This window comes from Mustelus asterias, chromosome 3 (genome assembly GCF_964213995.1).
Source record: "Mustelus asterias chromosome 3, sMusAst1.hap1.1, whole genome shotgun sequence".
Lineage (NCBI taxonomy): Eukaryota > Metazoa > Chordata > Chondrichthyes > Carcharhiniformes > Triakidae > Mustelus > Mustelus asterias.
The window spans coordinates 46,511,524-46,531,108 of NC_135803.1; the positions used below are offsets into that span (position 1 = coordinate 46,511,524).

General features: G+C 41.9%; 1 protein-coding gene across 6 annotated transcripts in view; it reads left to right on the plus strand.

Moving 5' to 3' along the window:
* Nucleotides 1-19,585, plus strand: part of LOC144490680 (Golgi integral membrane protein 4-like) — a 117,006-nt gene that overhangs the window by 17,375 nt on the left and 80,046 nt on the right. For all 6 annotated transcript variants that reach the window (XM_078208384.1, XM_078208407.1, XM_078208392.1 and 3 more), the window contains exon 2: nucleotides 8,090-8,164. In XM_078208384.1, coding sequence (XP_078064510.1) covers nucleotides 8,090-8,164 — 75 coding nt within the window. The remainder of the gene's footprint in view (nucleotides 1-8,089; nucleotides 8,165-19,585) is intronic.

Sequence of the window (19,585 nt, forward strand, 5' to 3'; positions counted from 1 at the left end):
CATTAGTAAATGGGTGAGTGGATGAGTGAGTGCATGGGTGAGGTGGATAAGTAGATTGGAGGTAGTTGGGTGAGGGTTAGATGAGTACGTTGGCGAGGTCAGTAGGTGGGTGGTTGGGTAGATGGGTGATGTAGGTAAGTGTGTAGGTAGTGGTAGATGAGTGAGTGGTTTGTTGGTAGTGCCGGGGTATTAGTCATTAGGTAGTATTAGACTGGGGTTGGGTTGTTAGTTGGGCCAGGTCAGGAGGGTAGTTGAGTAGTTGGGCTGAGGATGTAGTTGGGTTGGGCCATGGTGTTAATGGCGTCGGGATGTTAGGATGGGTCGGGAAGGTAGTCGGGGTAATTGGGCGGGGAGAGGGAATAGTTGTGTTGGGGGAGTGGTCAGGTGAAGTAGTGGTCAGAGTGGGGAGGTAGTCGGGTCAAGGCTATTTTACTTTATTGCATGAAAATTAACTCCACTGTCAATTTTGATTCATTTCTTTGGGGATTTAAAATTTACAATCAGCTTACCAGAACTAGGTTAGATTTTCAACTTACCATCAAAGTGCAAAACTGCCAGTGTGGACTGGTTGAACATTACACAAACTGAACAATTTTTATCTTCATCGATTTCAGTGAAAATTGGTGGATTTTATTCAGAGTGACCTGGTGATTCTGTGGTGATGCAAGTACTTGGAGACTAATTAAAGGAGGATCTTGATGCAAAGAGCTTGGGGAAGTGGTGGCGTAATGGGAATGTCATCAGACTAGTAATCCGGGAGCTCAGACTAATGCTGTAGGGACACTGGTTTGAATCCCACCATAGCAGCTGGTGGAATTCAAATTCAGTTAATAAATATGGTACCAAAAGTTAGTCTTGGTAATAGCGACCATAAAATTATCATTGATTGTCGTAAAAGCCCATCTAGAGCAATAATGTCCTTCAGAAAGGAAATCTGCCATCCTTATCTGGTCTGGCCTACATGTTACTCCAGATCCACAGCGATGTGGTTAACTCTTAAATACCCTCTGAAATGACATAGCAAGCCAGTCAGTTGGGTCAAACTGCTACAAAGTCTACGAAAGGGAATGAAACCAGACGGATCATCTGGCATTGACCCTGACACCGGAAACAATAATGGCAAACCCAGCTTTGTTGACCCCGCAAAATGCTTCTTGCTAATATCTGAGGGCTTGTGTCAAAATTGGAAGAGCCGTTTCACAGACTAGTCAAGCAACAGCCTGACATAGTCATACTCAAGGAATTGTACCTTACAGATAATGTCCTGGACACCATCATCACCATTCCTGGGTATATTCAGTCCCACTAACAGGACTGACCCACCAGAGGTGGTGGTGCAGTGGTGGACAATCAGGAGGAAATTGTCCTGGGTGTTCTCAATGTTGACTCTGGATGCCTTGAAAACTAATGGCATCAGGTCAAACATGGGCAAGGAAACCTCCTGCTGGTACCACATACTGTTCCCCTCATTGAAGCAGTACTCCTCCATGTTGAACACCACTTGGAGGAAGCACAAAAGGTGGCAAGTTCACAGAATGAGTTCTGGGTGTGGCATTGCAATGGCTATCTCTGCCACCTGTAAAAGGACAGGGGCAGCAGATGCATGGGAACAGCACCACCTGCAAGGTACTTTCCAAGCACACATCATTCTGACTTGGAACTATATCACTGTTCCTTCACTGTTGCTGGGTCAAAATCCTGGAACATCAGCCCCCCCCCCCCAACACGAGAATGGAATGGCTAATTAAGTCTAATACCGCAGAGAGTGATAGTGCATTATAATGACAGTCACGATGGATGACATGCTGTGTTGGCATCCATGTTTAGAAACCTGAAGCTTTTGAAATATGTTTTGGCAAATAATTCACTTTTAACTCTCTATTGTACAAATGTTCACAAACTATGGCAGCAAGGGGCAACCTAGAGGTGAACATGATTACAAATTGGGTTCTGTTTCAAATCTATTTATTTGTGTTTGATGCAAATGGTCTTGATGCATCCACATACAGCTTAAAAATTGCCTTTAGACCTATCTGAAATTGAAATGAAAGTATAGTGATATATAATACTTCATATAGTTCAGCCTAAAGAAGCATCTGACCATAAAACTGTCAATCAAGAAAGATCAAAGACACAATGGAAAGGTTTGAATAAGGGAGCACTTGATGAGAACAGTTCGCTGTTCATCCAACTCTTCCATAACTAATGAATGCTTTGATGAGGCATTGAGGGTAATTTTCAACGTCAACGGTGACTCCACTGGACATGAAAATTGTGTGGCAAGTAGAATAATGGACACTGATTCATTAGAGACAGTTTCCCTTCCCCACTGACATTGTAATGTGGCTTTAGGATGAGCTTTCTGCATCCCATCTAAGATACAAATGAAGGCAACTGTTAGATGATGGCACTCTTGCCTCTGGGTTTAAGATTCTGGATTCACAAAAATGAAGAATTGCAGTACTGTTGGAAGTGTCGTCTTTTAGAAGAGATATTAAACCGAGGTTCCACTTGCCCTCTCGTGCTACTATTTCAAAGAAGTGTAGGGGAGGTATCCCCAGTGTCCTAATCAATATTTATCCTTCAATCAACAAAAGCTTATGATTTGGTCATTATCACATTGCTATTTGTTAAGAGCCTGTTGTGTGCAAATTGTGTTTCTTACATTACAGCACTAACTACACTTTGAAACTAGCTTGTTGGTTGTAAAGTGCTTTGACATGTCTGGTGGTCATGAAGATTACTTTATAGGCACACATCTTTTTTTTTGTTCTGTAATGCAAAAATTATTTAACTCAATTAGCTGAGTTTGCAGTATTGAAATACAATATTCTAAAACTGTTTAAATGATCCATAATTTATGAACATCTACCAATCAGAATCCACTTGCAACCAATCAGCACTCTCTTCTCATGCAATATAAATTGTTGTTCCCGTTACAATTGGTATTCATGCACCTGACCTGATGAGTGCAAGATGAAAAGCTTTGACACCATTACTGGTATTTTATGACCTCACTCAGGCGAGGCTCATAAAATCCAACCCGAGGCCAGCAGAGAATTCCGTTCTGTGAGCCGCGGGCGTGGCGGTAAAATTCCAACCCATGTCTCTTTTTCCAGCAAGATTCATAGTTTGATTCGTCGATGTTTAAATGTCACTGAGACTTTGACCCAACTGCTTCCCATGCCACTGCAATAACAATAATTCCCTAAAGATTTAATGGATTTATGTGTTTTTTAAAAACTCATTGGCCCCAAACTTCCTGGATCCCGAACCTCCAGTTTACATGTAGCAGAAGGCTAGAGACTCTGTTTGAATTCCTGGTGACAAGAATAATTTTATAGTCGGGGTAGACTCCCAAAGTCACATCAGCAAAAGTCATCTTGGCCCAACCTATGAATTGGAGTGTTACCTTACCATTAATTTAAGGTCATCCAAGCCCCAGCTGGGCCAAACAAAAACATAACTTTGTCATTGTTCAGCTCCTGCTGTACCGTTCTGCCAATAGAGAAGACAATCAATTCCTTCAAGATCCTGAGTTCTGTCCGTTATGTTACCTTCATTGTGAGTCCTGATTTTTTTCCCTGTCTTAAAAGGATTCCCATTAGAAAGATTAGGGTGGACATTGGCTCAGACTCTGCAGCAGAGTCTGAGCCAATGCAGGAATTAGAAAGCAAGAATTACTTGCCTGTAGTATTTGTAGTTATAATGGTGTTTAAATTACTTATTAAAACATTGAAATCTGGTTGCTTTAAAATTGCTTCAGGCTTTTTATTATTTCGGATGGCCAAGCTTGATTGAAGAGACATTGATCTTCTAATGATTGGGTTAGATCTTTGTTTATTACTTTTTACTGTTGTAAGCTTCATAGTCAAAATATCCTTCGACATTTTTACTCTGCATTTTGAAGTCATTTACAAAGCGTTTTATAAAATAACAGGTTAATGCGACATAGGAGCAAGAATAATTAAATTATTATTAATGTATTCAGATTTATGTCAAGTAAAGGCACACTTATCACATGAAGACGATTAGTCAGCATCTTTTTGTCTGGTAGACAATCAGTTAACGCACGTATGGCAGTAAGGTGCTGTTAATGTGAGTCCAATGCATAAAATCCTTTTCTGGGGTATAAACGATTACTTTGCCATCAAAAAATTCCCATTGAGAACTGTCATTCAGATAGATGCATAGATTTGGGACTTTGGCTTGGAAAATAGTTTTTACAACCTGGCTATTTTGTTGGTGAGGCCCTGGAGACACGGTTTTATTATGACTGATGTCTTTGGGTGTAATAGAGGAATAGCACCCCAAAGATTGATGGCAAGGATTGATTAGTAATCTTGTTCCAGCACTATGTGACAAATCTACTTGGATGAATCATGCATTGGAAAGTGGGGGATGGGGTTGCAGGAAGAATGATATACCCATTGGGATTAAACTTAATCATTGCAGTGATCTTCTCCACAGGTTATTTATTTGGGGCTGGTTGACCTGTTGCAGTGGAGTCTGACATCAATGTCATAGCTATGCTGGTGTACATAAGTACCCTCTATAAATTTATTATCATGCAAAGCCATTAGCAGCGTAATTGCTGCAGATTGTCTCTGAAGGAAATTACTGTGCTATAAGATATTATTGTGTACCCTTACAAAAAGGTTTCACGGACTAATGATGTGTAGGGGCAGAAAAAAAACTGCCTCTAGCAGCGGGAGTCAAGAAAGAACACCCTTGTTATTGTAATTTGCTGAAAATGATGTACATCCTCTCATGCCATCTTAGTTATTCAGCTAATAGACAAAATATGACCCTGGCATGCCATGTGATGAGAGCCCTAATCTACACACAGCATTTCATAGAATCATAGAATCCCTACAGTGCAGAAGGAGGCCATTCAGCCCATCGAGTCTGCACCAACCACAATCCCATCCAGAACCCTATTCTGGTAATCCCACATATATACCCTGCTGATCCCCTGACACTAGGGTCAATTTAACATGGCCAATCAACCTAACCCACACATCTTTGGACTGTGGGAGGAAACCTACGCAGACACGGGTGTGCAAACTCCACACAGACAGTGACCAGAGGCTGGAATTGAATCTGTGAGGCAGCAGTGCTAACAACCACTGTGCCACTGTGTTGCATTTGCCAGAAGTATAAATTAAGCAACAGCTAAAAACTGCATGTTAGATTTTGCTACATTACAATATTAAACAATAACTGTTTGCAAAATAGTAGAGTGTGACTTTTCACTGATAATTACACTGATAATACTGGACTTGGATCAGGAAGTCCACTGTAAACTTTTAGCGTATGTTTGCATGCTCAGCTTTGTATAGGCTGCAATACAATCAAAGCAGGAGGGACTGCAGAACTGACATAAATGTTTATGTTGTGGAGCTGTATATTGACCATTTCCCTCAGAAATGCCCTGTGGAACAACCCCAGCATTAAGAACCAGGCTGCTGAATTTAGGTTGATGAGAATTTAGAGTCTGAATGCTGCAATCTCTATTATATGGTCCAGACCTGTAATATTTCAGTATCTCTCTGTTAATTGGTGTCAAGTTAAGGGAATTACCTGCAGGTATCAGTGCCAAGGAAAGCAAACCAAAGCATTATGGATTCCTTTCTAACAATGGCATCTGTGTCTTTTAAGAAGGGAGTTCCAGTTAACATGGCAATAACATGAATTTCTGCAGCACCTTTACTTAATAGAACCTTGAATAGTCCTTTACAGGGGTATTATCCGACATATTTTGTATTGAATCACATAAGGAGATACTGGGACAGGTAACCAATAGATTGGCTGAAGAGTTAGGTTTTAAGGAGTGTTTTAAAAGCCAAGTGTGATGTAGAAAAATTGAGGCAGGGAATTCTATAGCTTAGGGCCCAAATAGCTGAAGGCTAAGCCAGTGGTGGGTCAAAGAAAATCAGGAGACCAAGAATAGAAGAGACATAGCGATCTTGGAATGTAGGATACATAAAAACCACGAGGAAGAGCTGGCAATTCAACGCCTCAAGCCTGCTCCGCCATTCAATACAATCATGGCAGATCGCATCATGACCTCATCTCCACCTTCCTGCTTGCTCCCCATAACCTTTCATCCGCTGCTAATTAAAAACCTATCTATCTCCTCAAATTTGTTTAGTGTTCCGGCATGCACTGCACTCTGGGGTAGAGAATTCCACAGATTCGCCACCAGTTGAGTGACATAATTCCTCCTCATTTCTGTTTTAAATCTGCCATCCTTAGCCTAAAACTATGGCCTCTCATTCTAGAATGTCCAACAAGGGGCAACAACTACTCTACATCTACTTTGTCAATCCCTTTTAGCATCTTATATATCTCAATTAGATCTCCGCCCATTTTTCCAAACTCCAGTGATTATAGGCCTAAAACGCACAATATCTCTTCATAAGATGAGTCTTTTATCCCTGGAATCAATCCAGTGAACCTTCTCTTGAGGGGTGAGATCATGGAGGAATTTGAAAACAGGGATTCAATTCAATTCAATTCAAGGAATTGTTGAACAGAGACCAAATGTAGGCCAGGGAGCACAGGCTGAACAGGACTTGGCGTGAGTCAGTAGAGTTTTGGGTGAGCTGTGGTTCATGGAAACTGGGAGGCCGGACAAGGAAGCACGAGAATGCTTAAGTACTGAGAAAACAGCCATGGATGAGGGTTTCACTGGCAGGTAGGTTGAGGCAAAGACAGAGAATGGCAATATTACAGACATGGAAACGATTCTCATAAAAGATTATCGGCCTGAAACTTTAACTCTGTTTCTCTCCACAGTTGCTGCCTGACTTGCTACATTTTCTCTTTCTTTTTATTGGAAAGAGATGGTCTTGGTGATGGAGAGGATATGTGGTCAGAGGCTCACCTTGGGTACAGATAGGTTGCTAAAGTTGTGAACAGTCTGGTTAAGCTTCAGATAGCAACTGTGGAATGAATTTAAATATCACCTCAGGCAATTCTAAAACACCCCACAGCTATTGAAGCATAGTGGCTGTTGCACAAACACGATAGCCAATTTCAATTCAGTAGCGTCCCACAAATAGCAATGAGATTGATGACCAGATGGTCTGGTTTATTGATGATGGTTAAGAGGTAAACATTGGTTACTTCACTTGGAGAACGCAACTGGTCTTTGACAAGTGTCATTTGCTCTTTTATATCTACCTGACAAAGGGGTGTCAAGTTTAATGTCACCTCCAAAAGAAGGCACCCCAACATTACAGCATCCCCCAGTACTACACAGAAGTGTCAGCCTGTACTTTGTTCTCCAGTCTCTGGAATAGATCTTGAAGCCTAAACAGCAGAACCAGCATGCCATAGTTAAGTGATCCCACAACAAGTGGATCAGACCATAGCTCTGTAGGCCTTGTTGTGCATGGTGATGGACTATTAATTAACTAACCAGAGATTATCATGCCCAAATACGCGCACACTATCCAAACATGCCTCATCAATGATTTATTCACATACCCTCATCAATCATTCAGAAAATTGCATGGGTATTATGAGTTGAAATTGTTTTTTATTCATTCTTTCCCATTTAGTTGATTTAATTACTCTTATTAAGGTACCATTGCATTACAAAAGTTTTATTTGGAAATTGCATTAGGAAGAAAGAAAATGTTGCCAAAATGATTGAGTACCACAGAAATCCATGATGCTTTTGGTTTTACGCAGTCGCCTTTGACGTCACATCTTAATAAAATCAATGAAAGTCTGTAACTTCATCAGTACATATAAGGAAAGGATTTCCTGTAATTGCTGTATGGTTAGTTATAGCATATACATTTGCCAATAGTGTAATAAACTTTAAAAAAAAGTGAAGTGGAATCAGTTTTATTTCCAAGTCTATAAATGGGAAATTTAAAGATTTTTAATATTTAGCATTTGCAAATATTCTTTCCAAAATGTGTAATGGCTGATAAGACAAAACTGATGTTAATTTCACCATTTGCAGATTCTGGTATTTGTTAGCATTTTGGTCAGGATTAATGTCCAAGATTCAAATAGAAGAGGAATACTTACCCGTATCAGCTGACCTTGAACTATTGGTTATCTCTTACAGTTGTTTATGAACATAGATCAAGATTAGAAAAATCACTTCAAAAAGAAAGAAATGAACACAAAAAAGCTAAAGAAGGTAAGGAAAACCGTCAGTCACGCTGTCACTTCATTCATTTTACTTGTTCGTTTACGCTCCACACACATGTACTTTGGGCCATTGTTGTAAGTGTGGATTTTTTTTTCAGTTGCGGCCTTGCAGGCATGTAATGCTATGACCCGAGGTTTTTGTGCATCATTGGCGGCAGTTTTTTTTTTACTTTAAAGATATTGAGGTTGAAATTAGTATTGTGCAGTGGTGCAAGACAGGCCATATGGATCAGCCACCCATTATACACAGCAGCTGAATTTCAATTCCACTGCAGTCAATGGATTTAAATAACAGGCGCTATATAACAGGCGGACGATCTGATACCAACTGCTTTATGCCAACGGCTGAGAGAAATTTTACCCCATTATAAAAATGAAAGCCATTGTTGTCACTGTCATTACCTCAGAGGCCAAAAGTCAACAACTGTTGTCGGATTTTTCAGTTCTAAGAAGACATCGAAAAATTAATATTTTACAGAAATGAATTCCTGGAATATGTAATTTAAAAAAATATATATAAAGAGTAGGTAGTGAGAGGACAGTGATTAGTACTAAAATCTTCTGATCACAAGAATGTTTACGGTGGCCATTACTGGATATCTGATGGTTGTGACCCATGGTGGTGTTGAAGAAAGAGAGGGGTCCTGGGAAAATAAATGCAGCAGGTTGACAAAAATAACATGGCAAGGTGTTAAAAGATGAAGGCTGCTCAAGGAGGTTGTTCCACCATATTGTTCCACCATGTTGTTCCTGCAGCGAAAATGAACCAGCCACAGCGGTGAATGACACCATTGCCCTCAATTCTAATGAAAAGGAACAAGAAAAGTGCAGCACAGGAACAGGCCCTTCGGCCCTCCAAGCCTGTGCCGATCATGATGCCCTAACTAAACTAAAAAAAACCTTCTGCCCTTACTCGGTCCGTATCCCTCTATTCCCTCCCTATTCATGTACTCATCCAGATGCCTCTTAAATGTTGCCAATGTGCCTGCTTCCACCACCTCCTCTGGTAGCACATTCCAGGCACCCACCACTCTCTGTGTGATAAACCTCCCCTGCAATCTCCCTTAAACTTTCCCCCTCTCACCTTGAAACTGTGCCCCCTTTTAATTGACACTTCCACCCTTGTAAAAAGCCTCTGACTATTCCTCTCATAGTTTTGTAGACCCTCAGCCTCCATCATTCCAGTGAAAACAAACCTAGTTTATTCAACCTCTCCTCATAGCCAACACCTTCGAGACCAGGCAACATCCTGGTGAACCTTCTGGTGCAAGGACCTCCTAAGAATCTGGTACTGTTAGGAATGAGCTGTTTTGGCATGCACTACTCCGTCAAGTAGGTAACTGAAGCCCTGCAATGCCATTCATTAACTACATGCAACTTACTGAACCACAGAAAACAAGGGCAGAGGAAAGGAAGCATGAAGTTCTCAAAGCCCAGTTCTCTCCTCAGTTCTGTCACTGGGTACTTCTTTGACGTCTTCAGTTAACAAATTGTTATTTGCCAGTTACGTTTAGTGTTTGCTGTTCGTGACCAATATTTTATTTGAACTCTTGAATCTGGTGCTCAATTTTTGTCTGGAATGAAAGAATGACAGATTGCAAATACATCCCCTTTAGAATGTTTGACTGTTTATAATGATTGTTTTTAAAGTGTTTTGAAGTTTTGTTTGCTTCTTGTGTCACATGAACTTCTCCTTGCCGATTATGGATACAGCCTACTGTTAAACAAAGCTCAATTGCTTTATCCAGCACATAAAGACGTCCATTAGAATTGGCGCCTAACAAACTCTTAATTTACACAATGTTCAAACTGCTTTCTATTGGGCAAATCCTGATGCGACAAATTTTGTTAGGATCTGAGATTTCAAGGTAAAAAGAAAGAATTTGCAAATATCCAATTTAACCCACAGCAACATAGTTACTTCTGTTCGGATCACTAGGGTAGTCACAGAAGGATTACCATTAAACCACTATAATAATATATCATGTTTAATCCACTATTCTTGTTACAATCATCAAATTGTTTTCAGAGTCAATTAAGGTGCTATGTTTTGGAAATGCAATAGCATACTGAAACCTTATTTTGGGCATTGCTTTAATTACAGAAAAGTTTTATGTTTATCTGCAATCGCAGCTTCTCTAATAACTGTCAGGTTGAGTTCCAATTGCTTCACAAAGTTTCAGTTTTTTACTTAATAACTTGAAGTAAAGTTTTAGACAAGTTCTTGCTATTCCTATTTATAGAAAATAAGTTTTTGATTGGCGAGGAGAGCTATTTCATATTTAATTGCCTTTATGTTTACACTTTCCCTTGTAAATGTATCTTGTGTGGTGGTAGTGATATGTAATTCCCTGCCCAATAGGGCTTCTGACTACACTTACTTCAAAGTTTCTTGTGTGAATAACATTGAATGATCTTAATTAAGCAATTTTAATGAAACACCAAAACACGATTGGAATACTTAAAATGCAATAAAACCTCAAAGCAACTATTGCAATGCAAGTAATCAAAACTTGAGCACTGTCTGAGCTGTGTACACAAAGATAATAATTTCATGAAGTTATGAATTAACTTCACTTCCTGGATTATCACTTCCTGCACACACCATGTTCATTCACAAAATTCCCAATAGTGTGCAATGCAGAGGCCAGGTTCAATTCCGGCCTCAGCTCATTATCTGTGTGGAGTTTGCATTTTCTCCCTGTGTCTGCGTGGGTTTCCTCTGGGTGCTCCAGTTTCTTCTCAAAGTCCAAAGATGTACAGGTTAGGTTGATTGGCCAAGCTAAATTGACCCTACTGTCAGGGGGATTAGCAGGGCAAATGTGTGGGGTTATGGGAATAGGGCCGGGTGGGATTGTGGTCGGTATAGACTCAATGGGTCAAATGGCCTCCTTCTGTACTGTAGGGATTCTGTGATATGATTTTATGAAAGCTCAGTGGTGAGCAATGCCCATCATCAATCATACATCATTAGATATCGTGACTGTAGTGGGGGCTGGTTCTTCCACTTCGCACTCGATTACTAAATGTAATCATTGGGCTTGTCTCCATCTCAATGGCAGCAGTATTCTCTCACATGGCATCAACAATTTTAGGTCTCTAAGCTACCTAATGTTAAGAGAAGCTTATTAATACTGGCAATCATTTGAAAACTAATGCAATTCAATATGTTTTCTGCTTCAGAGTTAGCCATCAAATGTCTGCGGGCTGTTGACTGTCAGGCTCAGCTGCTTCCTCTGCCGTTGCGATAAATTTATAGTGCTGAATGCAGTCAGCAATAGATGCAGCTTTCAGCGCCTTTCATGATGAATGGGTCGTGTGGAACTGTCACCAGAGCATCAGATGAAAATGTCAATGCCAGCTCCATGTGCAGCAATTACTTTTCACACTAAACAGTTCTCGTAGTGCTGTTTCAAAATATAAATTACAGCAGCAGCCATTGACTGATTCATGGGTGTTGTACTGGGCAGGTAAAAATTATTTTAGACACTTCTAGACTCAGGCCCCTTGAGCCCCACGGACATCAACAATGAAGGTGACCTCACAGTGTCACACTACATTCAAAGTGAAGGCATTACGCCTCAGAAAGAGCACGAGTCATCCATGCCTTTATGAGCAGAATAATGATGGTACAAAATCATTGGGTGGCATTGGAATTTCCAATCATAAGCAGATATTTTGTTACCCAGTCATGCCAGCACAACTCGTTAAGGCAATTTACTACTTTGTTTTTTTTCCCTACCTGAACATTTCTTGCTGATGGAAAGCTAGTGTACTGTTCGCTATAGCTTATAAAATGGCCAGTGTGATAAGCATTAACAATATCTGCAGGTTACCCATGTGTGGATTTGATTGCGTGGCAGCTTTTGGTGCGACTCGTGCATGATGTAAAAATAGGATTGGCTTCACGGCCCTTTTCTAGAATGATGAACTTGGATGTTTCATGAAAATTGGGGGAGAAATTGGTATGCCCATTTTTAACTTTATCAACAGGATGGACATGTTTAATCTGCACAGGTGACAGAATATGCATTGCATTTTCAATGGGAGTTATTTGTTTTACAATTTCAGTTTAAGTATCTTTTAATTTTATTTATTTGTGTCACAAGTAGGCTTAAATTAACACTGCAATGAATTTACTGTGAAAATCCCCTATTTGCCACACTCCACCGCCTGTTCGGGTACACTGAGGGAGAATTTAGCATCGCCAATGCACCTCACCTTTTGGACTGTGGGAGGAAACCGGAGCACCCGGAGGAAACCCATGCAGACATGGGGAGAACATGTAGATTCCGCACAGACAGTGACCCAAGCCAGGAATCGAACTCTGGCATTGTGAGGCAGCAATGCTAACCACTGTGCCACCGTGCCACCCACTCAGATTAATGAACAGATAATTGAGTAAGTCAGCTTTGAATGAAAAGACTATCACATTGACTTTGGGTGATTTTATTTTGCTGTTAATAAAAATCCAGTTTCAAAGAGAGCGCTGCTCTTTCCTGTTGACTTGTCCTCACCCTACACTGTGCTGCCAAGCACATTTATGTTATCCTGTACCATACAAACATACGGATTAGGAGCAGGAGTAGGCAACTTGGCCCCTGAAGCCTGCTCTGCCATTCAATAAGACCATAGCTGATCTGATATAACCTCAACTCCACATTTCTGCCCACCGCCGATAATCTTTCACCTCCTTGCTTATTGAGGATCTATCTAGCTCTACCTTAAGAATATTTAAAGACTCTCCATCCACTGCCTTTGAGGAACAGAGTTCCAAAGATTCCCGACTTTTTGAGAGAAGACAGTTCTCCTCATCTCTGTCTTAAATGGTGACCCCTTATTTTCAAACAGTGACCCCTATTTCTAGATTCTCCCAACAAGAGGTAACATGTTCACACCTTGCATTACTCTTCCCTTTATTTTATTTTGCTTGTCTCACACTCTCCGTTCATTTTACCGAACACCTATTTACCTATTCTTCCCCATATATTTAATCTTTTTCACTGCTCTTCTCCCTTTATTTTGTCCTGCTGTGTATCACTCAGTTTATTTTAAGCCATCCTGAACTGTTCTCCGGATGCCCATTGGACTTCAGTGGGGAATATTGGGAATTGTTTGCACACCTGTGCAAGTGTCATTCATTTGGGCTTTGCATTGGATATTCCTGAGATTCAGCATCCCTGGTTGCCACCACTAATAGACTTTGGTCAGAATTTTCCTGGTTCCTTGGAGAACAGAAGAACTAGGAGCAGAAGTAGACCATCTGGCCCCTCGAGCCTGCTCCGCCATTCAATAAGATCATGGCTGATCTTTTTGTGGACTCAGCTCGACTTACCCGCCCGCTCACCATAACTCTTAATTCCTTTACTGTTCAAAAATTTATCTATCCTTGCCTTAAAAACATTCAATGAGGTAGCCTCAACTGCTTCACTGGGCAGGGAATTCCACAGATTCACAACCCTTTGTGTGAAGAAGTTCCTCCTCAACTCAGTCCTAAATCTGCTTCCCCTTATTTTGAGGCTATGCCCCCTAGTTCTAGTTTCACCCGCCAGTGGAAACAACTTCCCTGCTTCTCTCTTATCTATTCCCTTCATAATCTTATATGTTTCCATAAGATCTCCCCTCATTCTTCTGAATTCCAATGAGTATAGCAATGAGGAGGGTGGGCTTGGAGACAGAGGCAGGGGGCGGGTTGGGGAAAGAAAGGAAAATTGGGGAAAACCCAGTTGGGATGTCTCCCTAAAATAGGCCTGCCTCTAAGTGAGTTTCCCAGAAGCAAGCTGCCACTGGGTCCGGCAAGCAGTTTGCCGGAGGTGGGCAGGCCGTCAGGATAATTCAGACCTCAAGACCTCAGCCACTTGTAAGTTTGCTGGTGCCACACGGACTGCCTGACGTGTCTGAAGCCTGGCAACATGTCAGAAGTGGCTGCTCGGCAGCAGCTTGGAGGGGCATCAGATGCTGTTGAAAATGCCTGTATCAGACAGATGTTAAGCTCAAAGGGATGGAGTCGCAGGTGAACATAATCTTCTTTTCATTACTCCCTCTAAAGGTTTTGTGAATGCCACTGTAATGACTTCAGTGAGGTCCATGAGGTTGGCCTCTTGGAGTATGAGCTCCCTGATTGAGGCCATTTTTCAGTTTTCTCAAAAACTTTTTACGGATGTTTTTGCACTTCAGCCCCACGTTCCTGATTTATGGGCACCCGGTGCGGAGGGGGACGGGGAAGGAGGAGGACCTCCTCGTGAACCTGCTCCTGGACCTGGCAAGGCATTCCATCTACAAGTCCAGGCAGCGGGCAATCGAGGTGGTCGTCCAACCCGACTGTCTGCCCCTCTACTGTGGCTATGTTTGCGGCCGGGTGCTCCTGGAGGAGGAGCATGCGGTGTCCGAGGGCACAATTGATGCCTTCCCTGCACGCTGGGCACCGCAGGGACTGGAGTATTTTATTGATCCCTTTAATCACATTTTAATTTGATGTTTTAAGTTTCCTTTCCGCTTTAACTTTTGTTTTGGGCAGTTCCCCTCCTTTTAGGGAGCTGCCCCTTTTGAGTTGTCCCTAAGTTACTTTGATTTTATTTATTTGATTGGACACAAAAAGATGTCCGTGATTGAGGCCATAATTACCTGCCCAATCAGGGAGCCTCACCTGTATATAAATATGGGAATGTCAGGGCAGCTGACCCTCCTGATTCTGATTTTGTACCTGAAGCAATCTCAGGAGTGGATTCGAGTTTATAAATAAAGGGAATCTGATGAAGGGGCACCTGCCTCTGAGGTGTTATTTCAGCCTCCATTTTGAAGTGCCCCATGGTCTCCCTTTTCCTCAACAATGCTCACCTCTCCCAATGGAGCTGCCATGGGGCCCTCTGATTGGCTCTCCCATATCTGTGTGCCACTCGCCATCCTAATTGGGCCGCAAATGTGAAGACTGCGGGTTGGCTGCCTCCCATTGCATTATGCAGACAGGTGGACCACTGATACTAGCAAGATGGGGATGGTCCCAATCCTGATGAATTTTATTTGCTCGGAAGAATGGGTCATTTATGATCAGGAGAAGTAAACTGAAACCCCCAATTCCTTTCCATGAGTCTCCATAATCAGTATGGGTTTTTTGGAAAAGTGTGTGTTTCTAAGTCCCCTTTAGCATGTTGTCAATGTAAAGAACGAACAGCAGACTTCCATGGACGCAAGTAAAGAGTTATTGGATAGGCACATGGAGCACACCAGGATGATAGGGAGTGGGATAGCTCAATCTTGGTTTCAGATAAAGCTCGGCACAACATCGTGGGCCGAAGGGCCTGTTCTGTGCTGTACTGTTCTATGTTCTATATTTAACCCAAAAGTCTAAACACTAAGTCAATTACCTCCACACAAGAAAGGTACATTTGAATAAAAGTATACTTTTACAAGTTGTAAACCAAAAGAATAGTTCATAGTTTATGTATCGGGCTTGTAGAAGAGAGGAGTCTTTGTCCACTCTTGAGTTGTGATTCAGATGGATTCTGAAGTTGAAGATCTGAACTTGGACATCAGGATTATTTCAGGATTCCCATGAAGAGATGGATGTTCACTCAGTTGAGGGAACTCCTTCATGACTAAAAGTGTAACAATTGTTCAGCACTGTGGTTCTTTTTTATCAGGAGGTTTAATTTCTTTACAGATGGTCTTGGAGTTTTTGAAATCAGGCTGGGAGGTTCATTTAAGATGTACAGCCTCCAGGTTCTTAAAGGCAAAGATGACACAGCCTTTTGCGGCAGTTCCGGTTGCTTCTGGCGTTTTCTGTAGCCTGCCCACGTTTTCTGGATCCTCAGATAAAAATGCATTGGTTCTCGGTGCCATTGGTCCTGTGACCAACACTGGTGTTATCCACCTGGAATGGCTGAGCTGAAAGCCATTGCTATACAATGGAGATAAGTTCTTCACACTTACTCAGGATGAATTGGCTTCTGCTCAGTCCTTGTTGTTAGAGTTTCAGCTCGGTGACAGGCGTCTGGACTTGTGTTTTAGCAAGCATGAATTCCACAGATCATAATTCGCCCTGATATACCCATTCGAGGGTGAGACCACACCCAAGGTATTGCAATTAGGAACTTCCCACAATCTTCAGATAGTCTGTGTTGGAGTTGCAAAGATCACCTGACCCGTGGCAGCCTTTTTAGCAGTTCATCAATGCCCATTTTAATTAAAAGACAGTTCCAGAAACTTCTATACAAACAGAGAGCCCATTTTTAAAATTATGAATCTGATATGTCTTTACTGGCCATAATAATGTGAACAAACACCACTTTTACAGTGAAATTTGTTCTGTTGCCTAACACTCCTCATAACGTAGGAAATAAAAGCTCTTCATAATGTCTCTGCCAGCAGGGTAAATTTACTTCTCTGATCAGCAATTCCCTACCTCCTTGGTGCTAAACCTCAGAGAGATTTTCCTCCCACTTTCTGTCTGCCACTCCTTCTGCAGACATAGCTCCATCAGGCACTAAATGGTTTTACTGAACCTCCCCCGGTTCTCCCTGCCCTGGAATTGATTAAACAATAGAGTTGCCAGTTAAACCTGCTACAACCCTTCCTACTGATGGGCTCTTGGCAACTAATCCACTGAGCTCAAATAAATGAAGTCATTCTAGCATATTGATGTGAATACTTCCGGAAATGTTTCAATGAACTTCCATTGTTTCAAGTTGATAATGTGTACAGGAAACAGCATTTTGGATCGGTGCCACTGGTGATTTAACGGTTTTTAGCAGGGCGAGGGAGGGAGAACAGAAAGTGACTGGTCCACTCGCTCATACGGCCAGCAGCCAGTTAGCGATGTGAAGGGGGATACATGCCCGATCTGGAGTCCAGGGGTTACTCCGTGAACACAAAGTCAGTCACAGCTACAAATTTAAATGATTGAGAGAAACCTGGAACTTTCTAGGGTGGGATGTTGAGCCTGCACACTCCATATGTGACATCGCTGGTGAGGGCTGAAAATATGGCGAAACCCAGAAATTGCCAATCTTGCGGGCGAGATCGCAATTTTTGCCGGCGACGTAATCCGGTTCACACCGTTTAAAAATAGTGCCCCGGCCTCAGCACCAGACTGATGGGGCAAACCTGCCCACTCTTTCTTTTTGCAGTTAAAGTCACAAAATCCGGACAGAAAACTGGCCAGGGAAACTGAAGAGTTCCACGGCAGTTTTCTCCCCAGAACTGACACTCTGCCAGATTCCCATTAGATTCAGCCCCTAGTCTGTATAGCTCACTTAAATATGAGGCATGGAAATCTCATTATTAGAGAGTTCCTGAGTACCAGAAATTATGGTATCACTCGTGTTCATAGTGCAGGAAAAAGCAGCGTCAAAATTGTGGCTGCTGTCACTCAGTTGAGTGAACTGCTTCATGACTAAAAGTGCAACAATTTTGCAATGATATCGCCATTCTGCTGAGAACTAACTGTTAAACGATTTAAAAGAAGCAAAAGCCACTGTTTATCGTTGTCATTTTGCTGCATTACACAAATGGTTATAATTGATTTCAGTGTATCCTCTTATTTATTGCAGGGCATGTCTAATTTTTTTACATGTGTGGCCCCTTAATATTCTTGCACAGTTCACAGGTGTGGTAGCAAAGTGGTTGACTTGTGCACACCTTGTGTAGGAACTATTGCGTTGCTATGGAGACAGGAGGTAACATTACTTGTCTCTCCATTGTAGACACGGGGAGGGTGGGGGGGTACAGTAGCATGGTGTGCGTTCCTGAATGGGTAATCCAGAAGCCTGGACTAATGATCCAGAGTAAGAAGTTTAACAACACCAGGTTAAAGTCCAACAGGTTTATTTGGTAGCAAAAGCCACACAAGCTTTCGAGGCTCTGAGCCCCTTCTTCAGGTGAGTGGGAATTCTGTTCACAAACAGAACTTATAAGACACAGACTCAATTTACATGAATAATGGTTGGAATGCGAATACTTACAACTAATCCAGTCTTTAAGAAACAAAACAATGGGAGTGGAGAGAGCATCAAGACAGGCTAAAAAGATGTGTATTGTCTCCAGACAAGACAGCCAGTGAAACTCTGCAGGTCCACGCAACTGTGGGAGTTACAAATAGTGTGACATAAATTCTGATTCTAGGATCGCATGATAAAGACTCAGGAGGAAAAAAGCAGAAATATTTATGTGAAATAGTGTGACATAAACCCAATATCCCGGTTGAGGCCGTCCTTGTGTGTGCGGAGCCAGGTTCCGCACACACAAGGACGGCCTCAACCGGGATATTGGGTTTATGTCACACTATTTCACATAAATATTTCTGCTTTTTTCCTCCTGAGTCTTTATCATGCGATCCTAGAATCAGAATTTATGTCACACTATTTGTAACTCCCACAGTTGCGTGGACCTGCAGAGTTTCACTGGCTGTCTTGTCTGGAGACAATACACATCTTTTTAGCCTGTCTTGATGCTCTCTCCACTCCCATTGTTTTGTTTCTTAAAGACTGGATTAGTTGTAAGTATTCGCATTCCAACCATTATTCATGTAAATTGAGTCTGTGTCTTATAAGTTCTGTTTGTGAACAGAATTCCCACTCACCTGAAGAAGGGGCTCAGAGCCTCGAAAGCTTGTGTGGCTTTTGCTACCAAATAAACCTGTTGGACTTTAACCTGGTGTTGTTAAACTTCTTACTGTGTTTACCCCAGTCCAACGCCGGCATCTCCACATAATGATCCAGAGACAGGAGTTCAATTTAAGTTCAATAAATAGAATCTGGAATTAAATGCTACTATTGGTAATAGTGACCTGTTCATTATAAGGACTTATCTGATTCACTTATGTGCTTTTTGTGAGGCGAATCTGCAGTCCTAACCTGGCCTGGTGTACATGTGCCACAGGCCCATAGCAATATGCTTGACCCTAGATTCATAGAATCATAGAATTCCTACAGTGCAGGAGGAGGCCATTTGGTCCATCAAGTCTACACCGACTCTCCAACAGAGCATCTTACCCAGGCTCTATCCCACGTATTTCCCCCGCTAATCTCCCTAAGCTACACATCTTGGGACATTAAGGGGCAGTTTAGCATGGCCAATCAAATGAACCTGCACATCTTTGGACTGTGGGAGGCAACCGGAGCACCCTGAGGAAATGCACATAGACAAGGGGAGAATGTGCAAACCATACACCAACAGTCATCCAAGGCTTGGAATTGAACCTGGGTCCTTAGCGCTGTGAGGAAGCAGTGCTAGCCATTGTGCCCTCTGAAATTGCCCTCTAAAATATTCTCTTGAACCACTCAATAGTGTTCAAGAAGAAGGCTTCCATCGCTCTCATCAGGCCAATTAGTGACAGGCAATTAACTCTGGTTATGTTAGAAAGGCTCATATCGTTTGACTGAATGAACCTAAAAAATTAAATCTATGGACCTGC